The 27940-nt window shown below is 41.2% G+C and overlaps 1 protein-coding gene across 1 annotated transcript in view; it reads right to left on the bottom strand.

Annotated features, from left to right (window-relative positions):
• Positions 1–27940, bottom strand: part of LOC110508226 (carboxyl-terminal PDZ ligand of neuronal nitric oxide synthase protein) — a 35732-nt gene that overhangs the window by 5236 nt on the left and 2556 nt on the right. Inside the window, exons 3-9 of the mRNA XM_036966835.1 lie at positions 17742–17834; positions 16682–16740; positions 15316–15424; positions 9665–9809; positions 8568–8692; positions 4439–4591; positions 1062–1230 (exon numbers count right to left, since the gene is read on the bottom strand). Coding sequence (XP_036822730.1) covers positions 1062–1230; positions 4439–4591; positions 8568–8692; positions 9665–9809; positions 15316–15424; positions 16682–16740; positions 17742–17834 — 853 coding nt within the window. The remainder of the gene's footprint in view (positions 1–1061; positions 1231–4438; positions 4592–8567; positions 8693–9664; positions 9810–15315; positions 15425–16681; positions 16741–17741; positions 17835–27940) is intronic.

Genomic DNA, 27940 nt, shown 5'->3' with positions numbered 1-27940 from the left:
TGAGAGGGGAGAGATGAGAAGAGAAACAGGGATGAGAGGGGAGAGATGAGTAGAGAAACAGGGATGAGAGGGGAGAGATGAGTAGAGAAACAGGGATGAGAGGGGAGAGATGAGAAGAGAAACAGGGATGAGAGGGGAGAGATGGGAAAATAAACAGGGATGAGGGGGGAGACATGAGACAAGAAACAGGGATGAGAGGGGAGAGATGAGAAGATAAACAGGGATGAGAGGGGAGAGATGAGAAGAGAAACAGGGATGAGAGGGGAGAGATGAGAAGAGAAACGGATGAGAGGGGAGCGATGAGAAGAGAAACAGGGATGAGAGGGGAGAGATGAGAAGAGAAAAAGGGATGAGAGGGGAGAGATGGGAAAATAAACAGGGATGAGGGGGGAGACATGAGACAAGAAACAGGGATGAGAGGGGAGAGATGAGAAGATAAACAGGGATGAGAGGGGAGAGATGAGAAGAGAAACAGGGATGAGAGGGGAGAGATGAGAAGAGAAACAGGGATGAGAGGGGAGAGATGAGTAGAGAAACAGGGATGAGATGGGAGAGATGAGAAGAGAAACGGATGAGAGGGGAGCGATGAGAAGAGAAACAGGGATGAGAGGGGAGAGATGAGAAGAGAAACAGGGATGAGAGGGGAGAGATGAGAAGAGAAACAGGGATGAGAGGGGAGAGATGAGTAGAGAAACAGGGATGAGATGGGAGAGATGAGAAGAGAAACGGATGAGAGGGGAGCGATGAGAAGAGAAACAGGGATGAGAGGGGAGAGATGAGAAGAGAAACAGGGATGAGAGGGGAGAGATGAGAAGAGAAACAGGGATGAGAGGGGAGAGATGAGAAGAGAAACAGGGATGAGAGGGGAGAGATGAGAAGAGAAACAGGGATGAGAGGGGAGAGATGAGAAGAGAAACAGGGATGAGAGGGGAGCGATGAGAAGAGAAACAGGGATGAGAGGGGAGAGATGTGAATAGAAAGAGGGATGAAGAGTGAGGGGGAGAAGAAGGAAAGTGAGGGATAAGAGAAGAGAGAATGGATAAAGAAGCAGAGCCAGTCACTGGAGCTGAGTCCTCCAGCAGCCTTGAGCTCCAGCTCCTGGATCTGTTTGACCAGTAGGGAGATGTGCTGCAGCAGGTCAGTGTTCTGCAGCAGGAGTCTCTGGACACGGGCCTGGGCGTCTGTCCTTGCACGCACCTCTACTGACAGCTGGTCCTGGAGCACACACGTCTAGGTAGACACACACCACACACACACACTGGGAGGTGAGAGTGTATACACACACGTCTAGGTAGACACACACCACACACACACACACTGGGAGGTGAGAGTGTATACACACACGTTTGCAGGGATGTATGTACTGTATGTAGATACTATACGTAGATACTGTATGTAGGTTATGTATGTAGATACTACATGTATATACTATTTGTAGATACTATACGTAGGTACTATATGTAGACACACACCACACACACACACACTGGGAGGTGAGAGTGTATACACACACGTTTGCAGGGATGTATGTACTGTATGTAGATACTATATGTATGTACTGTATGTAGATACTGTATGTAGATACTATACGTAGGTAGATACTATATGTAGATACTGTATGTAGGTACTGTAGATACTGTATGTAGATACTGTATGTAGATACTATACGTAGGTAGATACTATATGTAGATACTGTATGTAGGTACTATATGTAGACACACACCACACACACACACACTGGGAGGTGAGAGTGTATACACACACGTTTGCAGGGATGTATGTACTGTATGTAGATACTATATGTATGTACTGTAGGTAGATACTATATGTAGATACTGTATGTAGGTACTGTATGTAGATACTGTATGTATGTACTGTAGATACTGTATGTAGATACTGTATGTAGATACTATACGTAGGTAGATACTATATGTAGATACTGTATGTAGGTACTGTATGTAGATACTGTATGTATGTACTGTAGATACTGTATGTAGATACTGTATGTAGGTACTGTATGTAGATACTGTATGTATGTACTGTATGTATGTACTGTATGTATGTACTGCATGTAGGTACTGTATGTATGTACTGTATGTATGTACTGTATGTAGGTACTGTATGTAGGTAGGTACAGTATGTAGATACTGTATGTAGATACTGTATGTATGTACTGCATGTAGGTACTGTATGTATGTACTGTATGTAGGTACTGTATGTAGGTAGGTACAGTATGTAGATACTGTATGTAGATACTGTATGTAGATACTATATGTATGTACTGTATGTAGATACTGTATGTATGTACTGTAGATACTGTATGTAGGTACTGTATGTATGTACTGTATGTATGTACTGTATGTAGATACTGTATGTATGTACTGTATGTATGTACTGTATGTAGATACTGTATGTATGTACTGTATGTATGTACTGTATGTATGTACTGTATGTAGATACTGTATGTATGTACTGTATGTATGTACTGTATGTAGATACTGTATGTATGTACTGTATGTATGTACTGAATGTAGATACTGTATGTATGTACTGTATGTATGTACTGTATGTATGTACTGTATGTAGATACTGTATGTATGTACTGTATGTATGTACTGTATGTAGATACTGTATGTATGTACTGTATGTATGTACTGAATGTATGTACTGTATGTAGATACTGTATGTATGTACTGTATGTATGTACTGTATGTAGATACTGTATGTATGTACTGTATGTATGTACTGTATGTATGTACTGTATGTATGTACTGTATGTATGTACTGTATGTATGTACTGTATGTATGTACTGTATGTATGTACTGAATGTATGTACTGTATGTATGTACTGAATGTATGTACTGTATGTATGTACTGTATGTATGTACTGTATGTAGATACTGTATGTATGTACTGTATGTATGTACTGTATGTAGATACTGTATGTATGTACTGTATGTATGTACTGTATGTATGTACTGTATGTAGATACTGTATGTATGTACTGTATGTATGTACTGTATGTAGATACTGTATGTAGATACTGTATGTATGTACTGTATGTAGGTACTGTATGTAGGTACTGTATGTATGTACTGTATGTATGTACTGTATTTAGATACTGTATGTATGTACTGTATGTATGTACTGTATGTAGATACTGTATGTATGTACTGTATGTATGTACTGTATGTAGATACTGTATGTATGTACTGTATGTAGGTACTGTATGTTCGTGTGCATGCTTACACACCAGGCGCATGTGTAACAGTATAACTTTAGACCGTCCCCTCGCCCATACCCGGGACCCTCTGCACACATCAACAACAGTCACCCATGAAGCGTCGTTACCCATCGCTCCACAAAAGCCGCGGCCCTTGCAGAGCAAAGGGGGAACCACTATTTCAAGGTCTCAGAGCAAGTGACGTCACCGATTGAAAGGCTATTTAGCGCCGCACCGCTAACTAAGCTAGCCGTTTCACATCCGTTACACATGCATGCAAAAATGCAAACACACACACACACACACACATTTGTGTATTACTATTTTTGTGAGGACACACACACACACACACATTTGTGTATTACTATTTTTGTGAGGACACACACACATACACACGGTAAAATAATATAAATGAATATGCACTCATAGGTTATTAAACATAGACACACAGAAATACCCCAAAATATCTAACAGAAATTCACAAACACACATCCACTGATCCAGGGTCAAAGGGAACGTTTCTTCGCCCCTGTGATTCTGCCTCTGTTCGCTCAGCATTAAAAAAGAATCCGTCGTTATAACCCAAAAACCAGCCCAAACCTCATTAGACCAAGCCATGTGATTACAGGAATGACAAGAGAGAATGAGAAACAGACTAGACAGTGTAGAGTGACAACGTTGAGCCGGCTTGCTCGTTAGTCATAAGGAATGTCTTGTTAGACCAGCAGAGCTGAGAGCTACCTTTGAGGAAGAGCACTGTCTTATCATTCTTTATAGTCCCAGCAGCAAAAGGCAATACCTCTCCCTTGTTGAACCGTCAACCATTAGAGTGGTAGCTCAGGGTAGCACGAACCAGTTAAACAAAATAAACACTAATTGAACTACTTAAAAGTAACGTAAACACATTCGGGACAAAACTCAATATATAAAATGTCGTATTTATAATACACACGTTACTGTTTATAGTGACGGTTCAGACACATGATGAAATATCCACTTGTGCTCACCACAGAAAATGCTGTACGAGGTTTCTAGCTAGCTAATAATCTGCCAAGGTACTGTGGCTCAAGTTTAATAGTCTCTTTTTGATCTAAAATACCATAACAAACAGTGAAATGTACAGTATTTTGGCTAATCAAACTATGCCAATGTTACTCATAAGCTGCATTCAACAAGACAAACTGTAATTTGGAAAAGTTTGAAAACGTGTCTACCTGTGCTGCAGCAGCCTGGGCCTGCTGCTCCTGCTGCTGGAGCAGCCTCTGGAGCAGCTGCACCTGGTGCTCCACTGAGCGGGGGGAGTTCACAGCCAACAGGTCCGACACGGATGGCCCCGTTGTGGGGGAGGTCAGCTGCAGGGCTGGGTCCTTGGATGGGGAATAAAGAGGACCAGGTCAGTTGTTAGTGATCTATAATGAATGAGGATAAGAGGGTACATGTTATGTTGCATATTGTTAAGCTGCAAGATTCCAGTAACTTTTCCCCAAATCTACTGTTTTTTTCCCAGAAATCTTGGTTGAAGGATTCCCAGATTGTCTGATGATTCCCTCCTGATTCTGGGAATCTTCAAATCGGGATTTCAGAAAAAAAACCTGTACATTTTGGGGAAGTTACTGAAATTTTACAGGCCCATACTGTACATTGTTGTATGTTCACACAGGCAGAAATTAGTTACTAATACTGTTATCTTTATGTGGAGCAAAACTGTCATGATTTCTATTCCATCTGATAGTATTAGCCTTAATTCCCCCATTGGTGAATGGTGCCACTGTGTTACTACGTGTTATAATTCACAATAGTGAAAGCTCATTTTGGAAACCTATTGGACTTCATTTAGCACTTCACTTAATATGTCTACCATCATAAAGAAATAAGGACACAGCAGCAAGGACAGCTCCGTACTAGCAGTAATTATCTCTGTGCTATGAATACACCGGGCTGGGATTCAACACAATACGGTTCAATACAATACAACAGGCTACAAAAGAGATTGATACAATCAGACAGGGAAGATGAAGCTATTAACAAGGAGATAGAGAGAGAAAGAGAGACAGAGATAGGAAGATAGAAAGTTATTTGACAAGCAGAAAGAGAGAGTGAAAGAACACCTTTTAAAAGGGAGACTATAAATAGTGGTCTGGAGGAGAGTGGCTGTTATGTCTGACAGTATTTATGGGGGTCTTTGAGTACCTTCTTGTGTTGTACAGCATGTTAGCTTTTGTGACAGACATCTACCGCATGTTACAGTACAAAGACAATCTGGTTTGATGGAGATGAGGGTCTATCTCAGCCCAGCTCAGCTCATAGAGCATTATCATTCGATTATTAGTTCATTACTTAAGTATATTGATGGTATACAGTAGAGACAGACCAGACCGTTCAACTGTCCTCTACTCTAAGTGCATCGATGACGTTGTCCCACAGTGACCGTACGTACATATCCCAAACAGAAGCCATGGATTACAGGTAACATCCACACCGAGCTAAGGAAAGCGAAGGTAACCTGCCTGTCGATGTTGCACACACTGTATATAGACTTTTTCTATTGTATTATTGACTGTATGTTTGTTTATTCCATGTGTAACTCTGTGTTGTTGTTTGTGTTGCACTGCTTTGCTTTATCTTGGCCAAGTCACAGTTGTAAATGAGAACTTGTTCTCAACTGGCCTACCTGGTTAAATAAAGGTGTTCTCAACTGGCCGACCTGGTTAAATAAAGGTGAAATAAAATAAAATATACATTTAATTTTGGATTGGAGATGTTTAATGTGAGTCTGGAAGGAGAGTTTACAGTCTAGCCAGACACCTAGGTATTTGTAGTTGTTCACATATTCTAAGTCTAAAAACCGTCCAGAGTAGTGATGCTAGTCAGACGGGCAGGTGGGGGTGTAACCGATGTGAAATGGCTAGCTAGTTAGCGGGGTGTGCGCTAATAGCGTTTCAATCGGTGACGTCACTCGCTCTGAGACCTTGAAGTAGTTGTTCCCCTTGCTCAGCAAGGGCCGCGGCTTTTGTGGAGCCATGGGTGCTATACTGTTACACTGCCAGCAATCGGTTGAAAAGCATGCATTTAGTTTTACTAGCATTTAAGAGCAGTTGGAGGCCACGGAAGGAGAGTTGTATGGCATTGAAGCTCGTTTGGAGGTTTGTTAACACAGTGTCCAAAGAAGGGCCAGATGTATACAGAATGGTGTCGTCTGCATAGAGGTTGTTCACTGTTCACTCTGCTACCGCACGACAAGCGATACCGGAGCGCCAAGTCTAGGACCAAAAGGCTCCTCAACAGCTTCTACCCCCAAGCCATCAGACTGCTGAACAATTAATCAAATGGCCACAATGTATTCCCCCCCCCCCCCCCCCCCCGTTGTGTTTACATTGCTGCTACTTGCTGTTTATTATCTATGCATAGTCACTTTCCAAATGACCTCGACTAACCTGTACCCCCACACATTGACCTGGTACTGGTACCCCCTGTACAAAGCCTCATTATTGTTATGTCATTTTCTTGTATTACTTTTGATTTGATTATATTCTTCTACTTTAGTTAATTGGTAAATGTTTTCTGAACTCTATTTCTTGAACTCCATTGTTAGATAAGACGTTCACTGTAAAACAAGACCTCTAGAAAACACAATACTATCATCATCTTGCTAACAACCATCGGTTCAAACACAGAAGTCCCCCACCATAGACTTTATCATATCAATATGGAATGAGAGAGAGCGAGAGAGAGAGAGAGAGAGAGAGAGAGAGAGAGAGAGAGAGAGAATAGATAGTGAGTGGGTTGCATGACACACTGGCTAGTAGAGCACTGGAGAGCATCATGCTGTGTTTTCATCAATAAAACATCGGAACACATTAATATTACAGCACCACCCTATGAGATATTTCTCGACCTTATGACAACAAACACAAGATAACGACAAACAGGAGATAACATCTCAGATCCACACTAGATCCTTCAGTAGTGTCTGTTAATCTGCAAAAAGCTTCAATGTCATAGGATGCCACCTTTCCAACAAATCAGTTCGTCAAATTTCTGCCCTGCTAGAGCTTCCCCGGCAAGCTGTAAGTGCTGTTATTGTGAAGTGGAAATGTCTAGGACTAACCAATGGCTCAGCCGTGAAGTGGTGGGCCACCCAACCTCACAGAACGAGACTGGCGAGTGCTGAAGTCCGTAGCACGTAAAAATCGTCTGTCCTCGGTTCCAACACCGAGTTCCAAACTGCCTCTGAAAGCAACGTCAGCACAAGAACTGTTCGTTGGGAGCTTCATGAAATGGGTTTCCAAGGCCGAGCAGCCGCACACAAGCCTAAGATCACCATGCGCAATGCCAAGTGTCGGCTGGAGTGGTGTAAAGCTTGCCGCCATTGGATTCTGGAGCAGTGGAAACATGTTCTCTGGAGTGATGAATCACGCTTCACCATCTGGCAGTTCAACGGACTAATCTGGGTTGAGTGGATGCCAGGTGAACGCTACGTGCCACAATGCATAGAGACAACTGTAAAGATTGGTGGAGGAGGAATAATGGTCTGGGGCTGTTTTCCATAGTCCAGGCTAGACCCCTTTGTTCCAGTGAATGGAAAACTTAATGCTACAGAATACAATGATGTTATAGATTCTGTGCTTCCAACTTTGAGGCAACAATTTGGGGAAGGCCCTTTCATGTTTCAGCATGACAACGTGTCAGGCCCTGATCTGTTTCACCTGTCCTTGTGATTGTCTCCACCCCCTCCAGGTGTCGCTTATTATCCCCGGTGTACAAACTGGCGTTTGTCCTGGCTCCTATTTTTCCCGGTCCCTGTTTTTTTCGAGTCTTCCTGGTTTATGAACTCTCGCCTGTCTCCGACCTGCCTTTTGTCTACCCCTTTTGTTCTAATAAATATCGGAGCTCAATCATTTTCCTCCTTTCTCTGCATTTGGATCTCGTCTTGTGCCCTTATACAATGCCCACGTGCACAAAGCGAGGTCCATAGAGAAATGGTTTGTTGAGATCGGTGTGGAAGAACTTGACTGGCCTGCACAGAGCCCTGACCTCAACCCCATTCAACACCTTTGGGATAAATTGAAAAGCCGGCTGCGAGCCAGGCCTAATCGTCCAATATCAGTACCCGAACACACTAATGCTCTTGTGGCTGAATCGAAGCAAGTCCCTGCAGCAACGATCCAAAATCTAGTGGAAAGCCTTCCCAGAAGAGTTTGCTGCTACAGCAGTAAAGGGGAGACCAACTCCATATTAATGCCCATTATTTTGGAATGAGATGCTTGATGAGCAGGTGTCCACATACATTTTCTGTTGCAAAACGTTTCGTTACAGTGTGATGTAATGAATAAGACTCAGTACCTTCCCATCTTTACTAAGAGGGTCCTGTCTTTTGGTCTTGTCCAGGTCAGATGACAAACAGTCAATGCTCTCCTCTGTGGTGGCTTCAAGGTCAGTCGAATCAGACAATGCCAACCTCGTCTTGGCTGAATGAGAGAGATGGATGGAGAGGGATGGATGGATGGAGAGAGATATGGATGGAGAGACAGAAAGATGGATGGAGAGAGAAAACAAATCATAAACATACTAACATAGGGACCAACTACCACCAGCAAAAACGTATAACATAACCCATTTTTTTATACAAACTAATTGTATTTTAGAGATTTTCTCAGACCCAAAGACGCTTGAAACATCGAATCAGAATTTGGCTCCTCTCCACTTTCTCTAGAGTCACAACACACTCTAACTGATTGAGTCTCAGAAGAGAATGTCCCCACTGTGCAAATATAGAACAGTATGTACTAGGTAATAGGGCACTACTAGGTAATAAGATGGTTCTAGGTAATAAGATGGTTCTAGATAATAAGACAGTACTAGGTAATAAGATGGATTTGGTAATAGGACGGTTCTAGGTAATAAGATGGTTCTAGGTAATAAGATAGATCTAGGTGATAGGATGGATCTAGGTAATAGGACGGTACTAGGTAATAAGAGGGTTCTAGGTAATAGGACGCTACTAGGTAATAAGATGGTTCTAGGTAATAAGATGGCTCTAGGTAATAATATGGTTCTAGGTAATACGATGGTTCTAGGTAATAAGATGCCTCTAGGTAATAAGATGGTTCTAGGTAATAAGATGGCTCTAGGTAATAAGATGGTTCTAGGTAATAAGATGATTCTAGGTAATAAGATGGCTCTAGGTAATAATATGGTTCTAGGTAATAAGATGGCTCTAGGTAATAAGATGGTTATAGGTAATAAGATGGTTCTAGGTAATAAGATGGCTCTAGGTAATAAGATGGTTCTAGGTAATAAGATGGTTCTAGGTAATAAGATGGCTCTAGGTAATAATATGGTTCTAGGTAATAAGATTGTTCTAGGTAGTAAAATGGTTCTAGGTAATAAAATGGTATAAGGTAATAAGGCAGTATGGTGCATGGGCAAGTGAGTCACACCTGGCACAGCATCTTCCCCATCTGCATCGGTAGCATTGGTGTCCAGTCCATCCTCAGAGCTCTGCTCCCCTGTCTGCTGCAGGGTCAGCTGGTGGCACACGTCAAAGGCCTGGCCCACTGTCCGCACAATGCGCATGGCCTGGGACTAGAGGGGTGGGGGGTGAAAGAAAAGGGGAGAGGGAGGTGAGTGGAGGGAGGGAGGGGGAGAGATGGGGAGGGACGGAGGGAGGGAGGGAGGGAGGGAGGGAGGGAGGGAGGGGGAGAGATGGGGAGGGAGGGAGGGGAGAGATGGGGAGGGAGGGAGGGGGAGAGATGGGGAGGGGGAGAGATAGGGAGGGAGGGAGGGAGGGAGGGAGGGTGGGAGAGAGATGGGGAGGGAGGGAGGGGGAGAGATGGGGAGGGACGGAGAGAGACAGAGGAAGAAGGGGGAGAGACAGAGGAGGGAGAGAGAGAGATGGGGGAGAGAGAGGACAACAAAAGAAGGAGGGGAGAGAGGTTTAGACGGCACAGTAATTCAGTAGGTGCATGCTGTCGTTGTAATGGATTGGTTCATTCCAGAGCCGAAGGATCTCAAGCTTTTCCTTTAGACCCTACAAGGCACAACGAACTCAAAAATCCATTGATTATGTAACCAAAGTAATTCAATATTTCCAACGTTATACATTCTTGCCCTTAGAGCAATTATGCCGCAACGCCCGAAAGAGGGTTGTCTTGTGCACTCAGTGGCACATTGACCAGGTGCTTTAAAATGCCCCACATTCATACTGTGGAGGAATGCTGCCACAAGGCTGTCAATCACCACTGTATGTCGGTAAGCACAGGGCCAGTGTTGTGTGTGTGAGTCCGTGTGCTCCTACGGTGCAACAATAATGACCACCGTTATATGTTTATGATATTCTATGTTACCTGTGTATAGTAAGTACTATACTGTACCATATGATGATCATTTGAGCTATTTCCAGTAGATGCCTCAATCCAAAAGGATCACCACTAAAAAGATCACCACTCATTTTACATGGCCCAACGGGAAGTGAACTCACGACCTTTGAGATACTAGCACTGCTCTCAAAAAAGAACCATCTGGATCACAAGGCCAATTTAGGAATTTCGGGATTCTATAAACCCAACAGTGATCAATGGGAGCCAGGGTTACCAAACCCAGTATCAGCAGTTTACCCTCCTCTCCTCTGGACAAGGTTTGATCTGGAAGTCCGAGATAAGAGGTTCAGGGCTGGAGGCATCTGAGAAGCGCGACTACACCATATAGGGGATTACATCCTGTGTCTTTACTTTCTGGTACAGATGGCAGGTGGTACACGTTGCAAATGTCAGAATTAAAAGCCTCTTTCTCTCTGACTGCATCCCTATGTAGTGCCCTACTTATGACCAGGGCCAATAAGGAATAGGGTGTCATTTGTGATGAATTAGTATGCTGCTTCACTCAGTCACTGTCAACGGTACATGCCTGGTATCCATGGTGAAGTCAACCTCACTGGAAGGGTTGTTATCCAGGCTTTTGTAATGAAGAACATTTCTGCTGTTTGATATGCAGTTATGGGGTAGTCGCGTGCCATTCTTTTCTACGAGCATTTTTCTATCGTGCAGAGTTGAAAGTCATCACATGTGTGTACTGTGTGCAACTGTGATCTTGTAGATGAGACAATGTGTGTGTGTGTTTGTGTATAGACAAAACTCTCTATTGATCCAAGAGTCCCAAGGCTCCAAGGATCCTTTAATGCATCATGGCACAGTGCCCTATACCCAGCCCCCAACCCTAAGCAACTGCTGCCACATATCTGATACCCTGTAGAGATAAACGGATTATACACCACAAACTAAATACCACTGATTATATACCATGGATTAAATACCACAGATTATATACCACATATTATATACCACGGATTATATACCACAGATTATATACCACAGATTAAATACCACAGATTATATACCACAGATTAAATACCACAGATTATATACCATGGATTATATACCACAGATTATATACCACAGATTAAATACCACAGATTATATACCACAGATTAAATACCACAGATTATATACCACATATTATATACCACAGATTAAATACCACAGATTATATACCACAGATTATATACCATGGATTAAATACCACAGATTATATACCATGGATTAAATACCACAGATTATATACCACAGATTATATACCACAGATTATATACCACAGATTATATACCACAGATTATATACCATGGATTAAATACCACAGATTATATACCACATATTATATACCACAGATTAAATACCACAGATTATATACCACAGATTATATACCACTGGTTATATACCACAGATTATATACCACATATTATATACCACATATTATATACCACATATTATATACCACAGATTATATGCCACAGATTATATACCACGGATTATATACCACAGATTATATACCACATATTATGTACCACCGAATATACACTACCAATTGTATACAACATATGATGTACCATGTGTTATGTACCACATATGATGTTACATTGATTATGTACCACATACTATGTGTCACTGATTACATACCACTGATCACATACCACATATTATGTACCATTGGTTATGTACCACATATTATATACCACTGATTATATACCACATATTATGTACCGTGGATTACATACCACGGATGATATACCACTGACTATATGCCACTGATCTGGATCCTGTGGATAATTTACATCTCATACCCATCCCACTCCCACAGCGATACACACCATAGAATTACATAGAAGATATATAGAAAGTATTCACACCCCTTGACTTTTTCCAATTTTTTTTGTCACTGGCTTTAACACAAAGTGGAATTATGTTTTTAGAACTGTTTTCAAATGAATGAACAATTTAAAGCTGAAATGTCTTGAGCCAATAAGTATTCAACCCCTTTGTCATGCCAAGCCTAAATAAATTCAGGAGTACAAATGTGCTTAACAAGTCCCATAATAAATTGCATGGATTCACTCTTGTGTGCAATAATAATGTTTAACATGATTTTTGAATGACCACATCATCTCTGTACACCACACATACAATTATCTGTAAGGTCCCCTCAGTCGAGCAGTGAACACAGATTCAAACACAAAGACCAGGTAGGTTTTCCTATGGCTCGCAAAGAAGGGCACCTATTGGTAGATGGGTAAAAATAAAAAAGCAGACATTGAATATCCCTTTGAGCATGGTGAAGTTATTAATTACACTTTGGATTGTGTATCAATACAACCAGTCACTACAAAGATACAGGCGTCCTTCCTAACTCAGTTGCCGGAGATGAAGGAAACCACTCAGGGATTTCACCATGTGGCCAATGGTGACTTTAAAACAGTTACAGAGTTTAATGGCTGTGAGAGGAGAAAACTGAGGATGTATCAACAACATTGTAGTTACTCCACAATACTAACTTAATTGACAGAGTGAAAAGAAGGAAGTCTGTACAGAATACAAATATTCCAAGATATCCATCCTATTTGCAATTAGCCATTAAAGTAAATCTTCAAAAAAATGTGGCAAAGAAATGAACTTTTTGTCCTGAACACAAAGCATTATGTTTGGGGCAAATCTAACACAACACACAAAGTACGACTCTTCATATGTTCAAGCATGGTGGTGGCTGCATCATGTTATGGGTATTCTTGTTATCGGCAAGTACTAGGGAGATTTTTATTATAAAAATAAACAGAATAGAGTTTAGCAAAGGCAAAATCCTAGAGGAAAACTTGGTTAAGTCTGCTTTTCAACAGACACTGGGAGACATATTCACCTTTCAGCAGGACAATAACCTAAAATACAAGACCAAATATACACTGGAGTTGTTTACCAAGACGACATTGAATGTTCCTGAGTGGCCTATTTGTTACAGTTTTGACTAAAATCGGCTTGAAAATCTGTGGCAAGACTTGAAAATGGTTGTCTAGCAATGATCAACAACCAACAACTTAAAGAAATAATGTGCAAATATTGTACAATCTAAACTCAGCAAAAAAATAAATGTCCTCTCACTGTCAACTGTGTTAATTTTCAGCAAACTTAACATGTGTAAATATTTGTATGAACATAACAAGATTCAACAACTGAGACATAAACTGAACAAGTTCCACAGACATGTGACTAACAGAAATGGAATAATGTGTCCCTGAACAAAGGAGGGTCAAAATCAAAAGTAACAGTCAGTATATGGTGTGGCCACCAGCTGCATTAAGTACTGCAGTGCGTCTCCTCCTCATGGACTGCACCAGATGTGCCAGTTCTTGCTGTGAGATGTTACCCCGCTCTTCCACCAAGGCACCTGCAAGTTCCCGGACATTTCTGGGGGGAATGGCCCCAGTCCTCACCCTCCGATCCAACAAGTCCCAGACGTGCTCAATGGGATTGTGTTCCGGGCTCTTCGCTGGCCATGGCAGAACACTGACACTCCTGTCTTGCAGGAAATCATACACAGAACGAGCAGTATGGCTGGTGGCATTGTCATGCTGGAGGGTCACGTCAGGATGAGCCTGCAGGAAGGGTACCACATGAGGGAGGAGGATGTCTTCCCTGTAACGCACATTGTTGAGATTGCCTGGAATGACAAGCTCAGTACCATGATTCTGTGACACACCGCCACAGACCGTGACGGACCCTCCACTCCAAATCGATCCCGCTCCAGAGTACAGAGTACAGGCCTCGGTGTAGCCTTACAACAGGCTTACAAGCCCTCAGTCCAGCCTCTCTCATCCTCTTGTGGAAAGTCTGAGCACTGATGGAGGGATTGTGCGTTCTTGGTGTAACTCGGGCAGTTGTTGTTGCCCTCCTGTACCTGTCCCGCAGGTGTGATATTCGGAGGTACCGATCCTGTGTAGGTGTTGGATGGTCTGCCACTCCGAGGATGTTCAGCTGTCTGTCCTGTCTCCCTGTAGCGCTGTCTTAGGTGTCTCACAGTATGGACATGGCAATTTATTGCCCTGGCCACATCTGCAGTCTCATGCCTCCTTTGCAGCATGCCTCCTTGCAGCACGTTCACACAGTTGAGCAGGGACCCTGGGCATCCTTCTTTTGGGGATTTCCAGAGTCAGTAGAAAGGCTTCTTTAGTGTCCTAAGTTTTCATAACTGTGACCTTAATTGACCTTACCTGTAAACTGTAAGCTGTTAGTGTCTTAATGACCGTTCCACAGGTGCATGTTCATTAATTGTTTATGGTTCTTTGAAAAAGCATGAGAAACTGTGTTTAAACCCTTTACAATGAAGATCTGTGAAGTTATTTGGATTTTTATGAATTATCTTTGAAAGACAGGGACATTTCTTTTCTTGCTGGGTTTAGGTGTACAAAGCTCTTAGAAAGACTCACAGCCGCCAAAGGTGATTCTAACACGTATTGACTCAAGGGGTTGAACACTTATATAATCAAGATACTGTATATTAGTGTTTTATTTTTCATAAATGTTCTACAAAAGTTTTAATTTTTCTTATAATTTTTCTTCCACGTTGACATTACAGAGTATTTTATGTAGATCGTTGACACAAAATGCCAATTAAATACATGTTAATCCCACTTTGTAACACAACAAAATGTCAAGGCGATGTGAATACTTTCTGAAGGAGCTGTAGAATTATAGGATCTCTAAGGTCTTACCTTCCTCTTGGATTTGAAGACATTACAACGGAACATGTTGCTCTGTCCATCTCTCGCAATGTAACTGAAGATCTTCAATTCCTGGGCGTCATGTGACACATAGAAAATCCTAAATGAGACGGGGAAAATGTAATGATAATGAGAATTTGATTGATTTCACATTTAAAGGCCCAATGCAGCCATTTCATATCAATATCAAATCATTTCGCTGTAATAATTTAAGTAACTTACTGTAATAGTTTTCCATTCAAATTCACCAAAATAGCTTTTTTAGCAAAAACTATTTCTCAATTTAAAACAATTCTAGGACTGTCTGGGAGTGGTCTGAGTGGGGAAGGGGAAAACTGTCTGTTACTCTCTTGGTTATTGGTCTACTAACCAATTTACTGCCTGGTGATGTCACCTGGCAAGCCAAAATCTTCCGCCCATGCAAGCGGTTGATTAGAACGTCCTATGTAGATTGTATTTTCAGGGGCCTCCCGTGTGGCGCAGCAGTCTAAGGCACTGCACCGCAGTGCTAAAGGCATCACTACAGATCTGGGTTCAATCATGTAACCGGGAGACTGATGAGGTGGCGCACAATTGGCCCAGCGTTGTCTGGGTTAGGGGAGGGTTTGGCTGGCTGGGATGTCCTTGTCCCGTCGCACTCTAGCGACTTCTTGTGTCGACCGGGTGCATGCACGCTGACATCGGTCGCAGGCTATACTATGTTTTCATTGACACATTGGTGTGGCTGGCTTCGGGGTTAAGCAAGCAGTGCGACTTGTTAGGGTCATGTTTCAGAGGACGCATGACTCTCGACCTTCGCCTATCCCGAGTCCGTACGGGAGTTGGAGCAATGGGACAAGACTGTAACTACCAATTGGATATCATGAAAATGGGGTAAAATGTACCCCCCCCCCCCCAAATATAGTTTTTTCTACTAGGAAATAACACTGATCACATGTTCATACTGTTACAGTGTTAGTTTCATCAACAAAACTGAATGTTGACCTTACTGGGCCTTTAACTACTCAACCAAAAGTCATCCATGTATAAAAATACCCCCAAAACATTTTCAAGGCTCCGTACTGTGAAAAACATGATTTTCCTGTGTGTTATATATATTTCCTCTCCACACTGTGAGGTTGGAATAATACTATTAAATAGTGAAAATTATGATAGAGACTTCCTGTAAATTAGATTATAGACCAATAGGAAAGAGATTTCCCAACCTCTCTATTTTGACCATTTTTATTGAAAACAATCTCAGGCAGGTACTTTATTATTTTCCAGAAAGGATTTGATATTGAGATTTTTTTTTAAATGGCCGCATTGGACTTTTAAAAAGAGTGTTATGTTTGAGGACACTTTGACATTCCCTTACCTATAGATGGGGTCTTGTGTTATCATGACTGTGTTGTCATCCCATGAACACTCTTTCCTCTGGAACACAACCAGAGAACAACACAATGCTGCAATTCACTGCTATGACTTATGACCTAGGGACAGATTTATGAAGTGTTTCACCTAAAATAAATATGGACTTAAACTTTTTTCCATCTGCAGACATTCAATATGTAGGACCTTGCAGCTTCCATGAAGGACAGAGAGCTATGATGGTATTCCATATTTTGGCAAATCAACACATTCTGCATCCATATGCAAAGAATGTTGATCAGAACACTGTATTTTTACATTTTAGGATACATTTTTAAATTACTTTTTTTATTTTGCCTCTGTAAGGACCAGTTACACACTTCACACTGTCGAAAACATATAACATAACGTTTCCTTCACGCGGAAACTGTAGATGTACAGTGCATTCGGAAAGTATTCAGACTCCTTCACTACTTCCACATTTTGTTACGTTACAGCCTTATTCCAAAATTAATTAAATTGTTTTTTTCCCTTCATCAATCTTCACACAATACCCCATAATGACAATGCAAAAACAGGTTTTTAGAAATGTTTGCAAATTTATATAAAAAAAATACCCAGAGATATAAATGTAAATAAGGTATTTCTGCAAACAATTCTAAAAACCTGTTTTTTGCTTTTCATTGCATATATTTTATATGATTATAAATATGGCATCAAAGTGTTGAAAAACAGATTTTTTGCTTTGGGTATTGTATGTAGATTGCTGAATACATTTTTATTATTTAATCCATTGTAGAATATGGCTGTAACGTAACAAAATGTGAAAGAATCAAGGGGTCTGAATTCTTTCCGAATGTACTGTATGTGTCATTGACTTCAGTGTAATATAATAATTGATGTTAGTGTGCATTATGGACACGACACAAGACAGCCAAACTCATACAATGTAAAATTGAAGGGGACTAAGAAAAAGTCTCCAATACAATGATAGAATAAATCCTAATAAAGAACAACATTTTGACATTCTGTTTCCATCGGGGTGTCATCTGTCGAAGGGGCCTTACCTTTTTCTTTTTTCTCAAAACCACCCTTACACCATCGGCAGACACAATGATGTTGACCTTCTTCTTCTTCATGTTCTTCAATTTGAATTCATACTGTAGGGGAGGGGGGGGGGGGGGGGGGGGGTCAATTAGATAGATTTGTTCATGAAATTGGAATGTCAAATAACCCATACAATTATACGCTATACAGTATGGACTACCATGGACTTTGGTGTCCATTCCTATTCAAGAAGTAAACTGAAATTTCAATTCCTCAACCTTGTCCAGAGATACCTGATGTAATGGAATGAAAACATGTACCAATAACAGGTAGTGAGTACTAACAAGCAGTGAGTTCTATCAGGGAGTGAGTACTAACAAGGAGTCAGTACTAACAGGTAGTAAGTACTAACAAGAAGTGAGTGCAAACAGGTAGTGAGTACTAACAGTCAGTGAGTACTAACAGGTAGTGAGTACTAACAGGTTGTGAGTACTAACAGGTAGGTAGTAGTAACATGTAGTGAGTACTAACTGAGAGTGAGTACTAACAGGTTGTGAGTGGTAACAGGTAGTGAGTACTAACAGGTAGTGAGTACTAACAGGTCGTGAGTACTAACAGGTAGTGAGTACTAACAGGTAGTGAGTACTAACAGGTTGTGAGTACTAACAGGTAGTGAGTACTACCAAGTAGTGAGTACTAATAAGTAGTGAGTACTAACAGGTAGTGAGTACTAACAAGTAGTGAGTACTAACAAGAAGTGAGTACTAACAGGTAGTGAGTACTAACAGGTAGTGAGTACTACCAAGTAGTGAGTACTAACAGGTAGTGAGTACTAACAGGTAGTGAGTACTAACAAGTAGTGAGTACTAACAGGTAGTGAGTACTAACAAGTAGTGAGTACTAACAGGTAGTGAGTACTAACAAGTAGTGATTACTAACAGGTAGTGAGTACTAACTGGGAGTGAGTACTAAGGGACAGATCGAAATTGACAACTCACGGTGTCATAAAAAAACACCCCCCTCCCCAAAGTTACAAATATTTCCACATGACACTCCCCTTGTACTATAAAATAAATGAACACCTTCCCTCCTCATGGAATTAACTCAAAATATGGTTTACGACCACAAATAAAACTAACTGTAGCGACCCTATGTTTATAAACGTGGATATCGATTTTGCCATTTTGTGGCACAGTCAATACCACACACGGCTACGGGCCAGAAGGTTGAGGGTTCGTCGACCACCACAGACGAGCTCACTCTACCTGCCTGTTTCAATACACAACCATCAGAGACAGCTGCCGACAATGATCAGCTCTGGGGAAATCAGTTTTTCAACACTTTGATGCCATATTTATAATCATATAAAATATATGCAATGAATTTTCCACCAACAGGTTTCTGTGCCAGTGTACTACACCACCAATAAACAAAGCATACTGACATTGGTCACTTCAAATCAAATTGTATTGGTCACACACACATGGTTAGCAGATGTTATTGTGAGTGTCGTGAAATGCTTGTGCTTCTAGATAACAGGTAATATCTAACAATTCCACAACAAACCTAATATCTAACAAATGCCACAACCAAACCTAACACACACAATCTAGTGAAGGAATGAGATGAGAATATAGAAGTATAAAATATATGGATGAGCAGCGACAGAGCGGCTAAGATGCCATAGATAGTAAGAATAGATAGTGAAGGATACAGTATAAACATATGAGATGAGTAATGTGAGATAAGTAAACATTATTAAAGTGACTAGTGTTCCATTTATTAAAGTGGCCAATGATATCAAGACTGTAGACAGGCAGCCGCCTCTCTGTGCTATTCGTGGATGTTTGCGTTTTCAACACTACAATAAATAGACTGTCAACCTTGACCTTGTAGGTTTACCCAGTATCGAAGGCTTGGCTTGGCAATCTCCAAATGTCACTAAACTTTCTTGTGTTTTGTAACAGGTGTTAATAAATACATTTGAAAAAAGAAAGAGACCTTTGGCCGAACCCCAGAGAGGTAGAGAGACTGTATGTGGCATGCTACGACACCAACACATATTTCTTAATGTCAGATAGCTACTGTGTCTGGAATACAGATATAGACGTATAGAAGGTACGGTAATTCTTACATTTTCTTTCCAAATATCTTGTACAAAAATAAGCACTATATTGTTAGAAAACAAACACACTACCCTCCCTGTGTCCACCAAAACAAAACAAACACACTACCCTCCCTGTGTCCACCAAAACAAAACAAACACACTACCCTCCCTGTGTCCACCAAAACAAACACACTACCCTCCCTGTGTCCACCAAAACAAACACACTACCCTCCCTGTGTCCACCAAAACAAACACACTACCCTCCCCAAAGAAAAAAAGAAAGTTTGACAACCCTTCCCTATTTTGGACCACCCCTCCCCCAGTAAATTTCGATCTGTCCCTAACAGGTAGTAAGTACTAACAGGGAGTGAGTACTAAAGTATTTAGCATTGATATCCCTACAAGACAGCACCTGCTGCTGAGAGTCAACACAAAGGCTGAAGAAAAGTGGCAAAGTCAGACTGTAGAGTTGGTAAAGTCTCCAACAAAAAAGTTCCCTGTTCCCCCCCAGAGTGCATTAGACATGAAGGAATATTCAGTAGTGTGCACCACTTGTATCCTTCCCCTTCATTAGTTAGACTTGTTAGAAGTGTTCCCTCTGACTGTACTGTAGTCTAAGGAACCAGACATCAGGACCAGACATCTAAAAGAAACATGTTTTTCCCCAAATTAGGAAATATTTCAGAAGTCCAATTGATCAAATGAGGACTTTTATCAAATGAGCACTTTTCCACCTCTGATCTTCAACCAGAAGCCTAATCAGGATCCTCTCATGTCAGAGGTTTGAAGCTATGTCGTGCTGCCTTTCTCTCCCTGTAAAATAGAATGATATTCAGACTGTTTTTTTATACTAATTGGGTGATTTTTTTAACTCCTTTTCAGTATCGGACTATGGACTATTTCACGGACTGTACTACTGTTTTCACTGTATTGCTGATTGACTGTATTGTCTTTCTGGCTATATTATTGTATTTTAATATATCCTGTGCCTACCAGCAATAAATGCCCACTGGGATGAAAAAAAGTGTATTACATTTGTAACCCACGGTTCCACGGTTCCTTGAGATGTGTAGCCTAGCCACACCCATGGTCACTTGCTGGAGTGTATTCATTAGTCGCACACCGTTGCAAAACGTTTCACACTATAAAAACGTTTTTGCAACGGAAAACGTTTTGGACAAATTCAGGTAGGTCTCTTTGGTTCCTACCCTCTTATAAAACAATGGTTCCAAAAGGGTTCTTCGGCTGTCTCCATAGGAGAACCCTTTCTGGTTCCAGGTAGAACCCTTTTTAGGTTGTAGATAGCACCGTTTTTCCCTAAGAGTGTAGTGAATACACCCGTGGTTTGAGTAGAATGTTGGGGTCAGAAATATTTAGTTCATTTTGGGGGGGACTGAAGTTAGTTGAACATTACAACTAACTAAAACAGAGACTTGATTTATAATGTTCAGAGACTATAAGTTGTTTTGATTCTGATTGTTTGGATTCTGAATCAGCTGATTCAGTGAATACACATGATTATTTTCATGACATTCCTGTCTTATTTTTCTATTGACGGTATGTGTTTAGTGCTAACTGACTAATATAGTTTGACCTGAGTAGTGCAGTAGACATGAAGACTTAGGTTAGCCTTTAGCTCAACAGGTTAACAGAGACAAAAGAAAGCTGACTAAACAGCTTCTATTAACCATCAGACTGTTGAACAGCCATCACTAACCGTCTACCAGGTGATGCACACTCACTCACTCACACAAAACACACAAACAAGCTATTACAAACACACATACAAGAACGCACGCACGCACGCACGCACACACGCACGCACGCACACACACACACACACACACACACACACACACACACGTACACACACACACACACACACACACACACACACACACACACACACACACACACAGCCAAAGCTGCTCTCATATTATGGAGAAATGAAAACCACTGGACTCTTCCCGTTTCACACTGTGTATTTAAATACTGTATTCTGTACATTCTGTTATTTCTACTACTGTCCATTGTATTTTAGTTACACTGTTTCATATACACAACATATTTATTCATATACTGGACTCTTGACATAGCTCACTGACATATCTACTGCTGTACATATCATTCTTAGTATATCTACTGCTGTACATATCATTCTTAGTATATCTACTGCTGTACATATCATTCTTAGTATATCTACTGCTGTACATATCATTCTTAGTATATCTACTGCTGTACATATCATTCTTAGTATATCTACTGCTGTTCATATCATTCTTAGTATATCTACTGCTGTACATATCATTCTTAGTATATCTACTGCTGTACATATCATTCTTAGTATATCTACTGCTGTACATATCATTCTTAGTATATCTACTGCTGTACATATCATTCTTAGTATATCTACTGCTGTACATATCATTCTTAGTATATCTACTGCTGTTCATATCATTCTTAGTATATCTACTGCTGTGCATATCATTCTTAGTATATCTACTGCTGTTCATATCATTCTTAGTATATCTACTGCTGTTCATATCATTCTTAGTATATCTAGTGCTGTACATATCATTGTTAGTATATCTACTGCTGTTCATATCATTCTTAGTATATCTACTGCTGTACATATCATTCTTAGTATATATACTGCTGTACATATCATTCCTAGTATATCTACTGCTGTTCATATCATTCTTAGTATATCTACTCCTGTACATATCATTCTTAGTATATCTACTGCTGTACATATCATTCTTAGTATATATACTGCTGTACATATCATTCTTAGTATATCTACTGCTGTACATATCATTCTTAGTATATCTACTGCTGTTCATATCATTCCTAGTATATATACTGCTGTACATATCATTCTTAGTATATCTACTGTTGTACATATCATTCTTAGTATATCTACTGCTGTACATATCATTCTTAGTATATCTACTCCTGTACATATCATTCTTAGTATATATACTGCTGTACATATCATTCTTAGTATATCTACTGCTGTACATATCATTCTTAGTATATCTACTGCTGTACATATCATTCTTAGTATATCTACTGCTGTACATATCATTCTTAGTATATCTACTGCTGTACATATCATTCTTAGTATATATACCGCTGTACATATCATTCTTAGTATATCTACAGCTGTTCATATCATTCTTAGTATATCTACTGCTGTACATATCATTCTTAGCATATCTACTGCTGTGCATATCATTCTTAGTATATCTACTGCTGTTCATATCATTCTCAGTATATCTACTGCTGGACATATCATTCTTAGTATATCTACTGCTGTATATATCATTCTTAGTATATCTACTGCTGTTCATATCATTCTTAGTATATCTACTCCTGTACATATCATTCTTAGTATATCTACTGTTGTACATATCATTCTTTGTATATCTACTGCTGTACATATCATTCTTAGCATATCTTGCGTATATTCATCTGGTGTATATACTCATAGATTGCATCAGGATTACTGTCACAGTGCCATCTTATTCTTATTTATTGTTCACCTAATACCTTTTAATAACTTAGAAATTGCACTATTGGTTAGAGCCTGTAAGTAAGCATTTCACTGTTGTATTCGACGCACGTGAGAAATTCATTTTTATTTGATATTTGGGTTGTTTATTTAGGGTCGTTACGATTTCTTTCTCTTCTTTGTGTTCTCCCTTGACATTTCACAGCATTATTAGGATCCATAAACATAAGCATTTCGCTGCACCGGCTATAACACCGGCTATAACACCGGCTATAACACCGGCTATAACACCGGCTATAACACCGGCTATAACACCAGCTATAACACCGGCTATAACACCGGCTATAACACCGGCTATAACACCGGCTAAACTGTGTACGCCACCGATAAGCTTTGATTTGATCGTTTTGTTGTACACAGGAGATCCGGGTTAGGAACCTGGTCCGAGAGAGATGCGTAACCATGCCAGCACAGCACAGCCTGGCTCAGCTCAGATCGGTTCAGTGGTGTGAAGAGGGTATTATACCAGAGTCTGAGGTGAGGGACGGGATGGACAACCAGATACACACCCACCATCCACCCCCACACAGCCCTATAGAAACTGGGGCTTCACACCACCATCCACCCCCACACCCCCCTACAGAAACGGGGGCTACACACCCACCCCCCTACAGAAACAGGGGCTACACACCCACAGCCCTATAGAAACTGGGGCTACACACCCACAGCCCTATAGAAACTGGGGCTACACACCACCATCCACCCCACACAGCCCTATAGAAACTGGGGCTACACACCCACAGCCCTATAGAAACTGGGGCTACACACCACCATCCACCCCCACACAGCCCTATAGAAACTGGGGCTTCACACCACCATCCACCCCCACACCGACCTATAGAAACGGGGGCTACACACCCACAGCCCTATAGAAACTGGGGCTACACACCCACAGCCCTATAGAAACTGGGGCTTCACACCACCATCCACCCCACACAGCCCTATAGAAACTGGGGTTACACACCACCATCCACCCCACACAGCCCTATAGAAACTGGGGCTACACACCCACCATCCACCCCACATAGCTCTATAGAAACTGGAGCTACACACCCACCATCCACCCCCCCACAGCCCTATAGAAACTGGGGCTTCACACCACCATCCACCCCCACACAGCCCTATAGAAACTGGGGCTTCACGCCACCATCCACCCCCACACAGCCCTATAGAAACTGGGGCTACACACACACACACAGCCCTATAGAAACGGGGGCTACACACACACAGCCCTATAGAAACGGGGGCTACACACACACAGCCCTATAGAAACGGGGGCTACACACCCACAGCCCTATAGAAACGGGGGCTACACACCCACAGCCCTATAGAAACGGGGGCTACACACCCACAGCCCTATAGAAACGGGGGCTACACACCCACAGCCCTATAGAAACGGGGGCTATACACACACAGCCCTATAGAAACGGGGGCTACACACCCACAGCCCTATAGAAACGGGGGCTACACACCCACAGCCCTATAGAAACGGGGGCTACACACACACAGCCCTATAGAAACGGGGGCTACACACCCACAGCCCTATTGAAACGGGGGCTACACACCCACAGCCCTATAGAAACGGGGGCTACACACACACAGCCCTATAGAAACGGGGGCTACACACCCACAGCCCTATAGAAACGGGGGCTACACACCCACAGCCCTATAGAAACGGGGGCTACACACACAGCCCTATAGAAACGGGGGCTACACACCCACAGCCCTATAGAAACGGGGGCTACACACCCACAGCCCTATAGAAACGGGGGCTACACACCTGACAGTGGGAAATGAGGGAGAACATAAAAAGGACGGTTCTCATTATTTTCATGTGCATCAACAAAGCTCTGCCTCTCGTAGCCTAGAAAGAGAGAATAAAGCAAACTGGCTATTCCCCTCTCTCTTCATGCTATTGTATGGGATTTGGAAGGCAGCAATGCCTGAAGAATGGATGTGGTGTTTTTTTGTCTGAGCTGATGCAGTCTTTACAAGCCCGGTTTCAGATATGTATACGCTGTCTTGACAAAAATGAACGTAGGAGTCGGCAGCACAAAGAGATCTGGGACCAGGCTAACTTTTCCGCCATAAAGTAGAGTAGGCCATGTACTCCACTGTACACCAACAAGGGAACTTGGCCCAAGAAGGACGACTTTGATAAACAGTAAACGCTCGTTGAGCCCAATTCCATTATGATCCCAGAGGACACTGATTTTCCTCTGATCCAATAAGGACGACTTCAATAAACACTTGTTGGGCCCAATTCCATTATGGTCCCAGAGGACACTGATTTTCCTCTGATCCAATAAGGACGACTTCAATAAACACTTGTTGGGCCCAATTCCATTATGGTCCCAGAGGACACTGATTTTCCTCTGATCCAATAAGGACAACTTCAATAAACACTTGTTGGGCCCAATTCCATTATGGTCCCAGAGGACACTGATTTTCCTCTGATCCAATAAGGACAACTTCAATAAACACTTGTTGGGCCCAATTCCATTACTGACTTAGAATAAAAAAATGACGGACAGTGTCACCAGCAAAACACCCCCACAACATCACACCTCCAAACTCCATGCTACACGATGGGAACCACACATGAAGAGATCATCCGTTCACCTACCCAGTGTCTCACAAAGACAAGGCAGTTGGAACCAAAAACCAAAAATCTTCACTCAATCTGCAATCTGAGGTGCAGTTAACTCTGATGAACTTATCCTCTGCAGCAGAGGTAACTCTAGGTCTTCCTTTCCTGTGGCGGTCCTCATGAGAGACAGTTTCATCATACCGCTTGATGGTTTTTGCGATGCCACTTGAAGAAACTTTCAAAGTTCTTGAAATGTTCCGGATTGACTGACCTTCATGTCTTAAAGTAATAATGGACTGTCGTTTGTCTTTGCTTATTTGAGCTATTCTTGCCATAATATGGACTTGGTCTTTTACCAAATAGGGCTATCTTCTGTATACCACCCCTACCTTGTAACAACACAACTGATTGGCTCAAAATTATTAAGAAGGAAAGGAATTCCACAAATTAACTTTTAACAAAGCACACCTGTTAATTGAAATGCATTCCAGGTGACTACTTCACAAAGTTGGTTGAGCGAATGCTAGGATTATGCAAAGCTGTCATCAAGGCAAAGACTGGCTACCTTGATTTGTTTAACACTTTTTTGTTTGCTACATGATTCCATATGTGTTATTTCATAGTTTTGATGTCTTCAATATTATTTGTACAATGTAGAAAATAGTGAAAATAAAAAGAAGAAAAAAATCCTGGAATGAGTAGGTGTGTCCAGACTTTTGACTGGTACTGTACCTCAACTGGTATGCTATCCAGCCCTGGAGTTTTCCCAGACTTGAATACTTTAATTGCATCTAGAAGTTACTCCTCTGTAATTGGGCCTTCACATGTGTCTTTCTGTATAGCTGTTAATTTTACACAATTTTTTTACACTAAAAAAATCCTTACAATTAACTTCAGTTAGTGGAAATGGAGGAGACTGAAATTAAAACAGATGTTTAAAGTACTTTGCTTCCTCTTTCAAAATATGGTTAGGTGAATCATGGATGAGGATTCCATGTCGTAAATTAAAAACTAAATTTGGTGCATTTTTCACTATATTCCATCTAGTTTGCTTTATATTAATAATGTATTACACTATACTACACTTTCTTGAATAAGTTTGTCCATTTATTTTAGTTTTTCCTCTAATTCATTCTGTGCCTCTTTTACAGTTATTATTGGTAACTACTGTATCTCTACTGTTAGTTCCTCTATTTCCTTTTTTAGTATGAACTCTTTTGACCGACATTGTTTTGGTTTTAATAAAGATGAGTACTTCCGTTACATGGGTACTGAGTTGCATGGCCTCTAAAGGCACATTTAAAAGTGTCCCATACAATATGGGGATCTGCTGTACCTATGTAATGTAGGAAAAAGTCAGTAAATATTATTCTGTCATGGTTAAAATAATTTGTCATCCAGTAGGCTTTGATTAAATGTCCAATATCCTCGCGGAAATTCTGCAAGAGTAATGTTTATACCAATTATTTGATGGTCCGACCACATTCGGTCCCCTATCTACACTTTTTAAAACTTTTGGTGCCAGTGAGAATGACATTAGAAAGCAGTCAAGACGACTAGCTTGATTGAGCCTCCGCCGTGTATATCTCACTAGGTCAGGATATTTAAACCTCCAGATATCCACTAGTTCCAATATATCCAATATATTACATATTCGTAATTTCCTTAAGTGCATGAGGGTGATAGTTTGTAGTGTGATTTCTTTTACCGTCCATTGAGGTACTTACAACCATATTATAATCGCCCACTAAAATGTAGGTGTCACGTCCTGACCATAGAAAGCCTTTATTTTTCTATGGTGGAGAAGGTCAGGGCATGACTGGGGGGGGAGGGGGGGTAGGTGTTCTAAATGATTATTTCTGTGTAGTCTAGATTTTGTATTTCTATGTTGGCCTGGTATGGTTCCCAATCAGAGGCAGCTGTCTATCGTTGTCTCTGATTGGGGATC

The sequence above is a fragment of the Oncorhynchus mykiss genome, chromosome 28, assembly GCF_013265735.2.
Source record: "Oncorhynchus mykiss isolate Arlee chromosome 28, USDA_OmykA_1.1, whole genome shotgun sequence".
NCBI lineage: Eukaryota > Metazoa > Chordata > Actinopteri > Salmoniformes > Salmonidae > Oncorhynchus > Oncorhynchus mykiss.
This window is presented reverse-complemented; position numbering and strand designations above follow the sequence as displayed.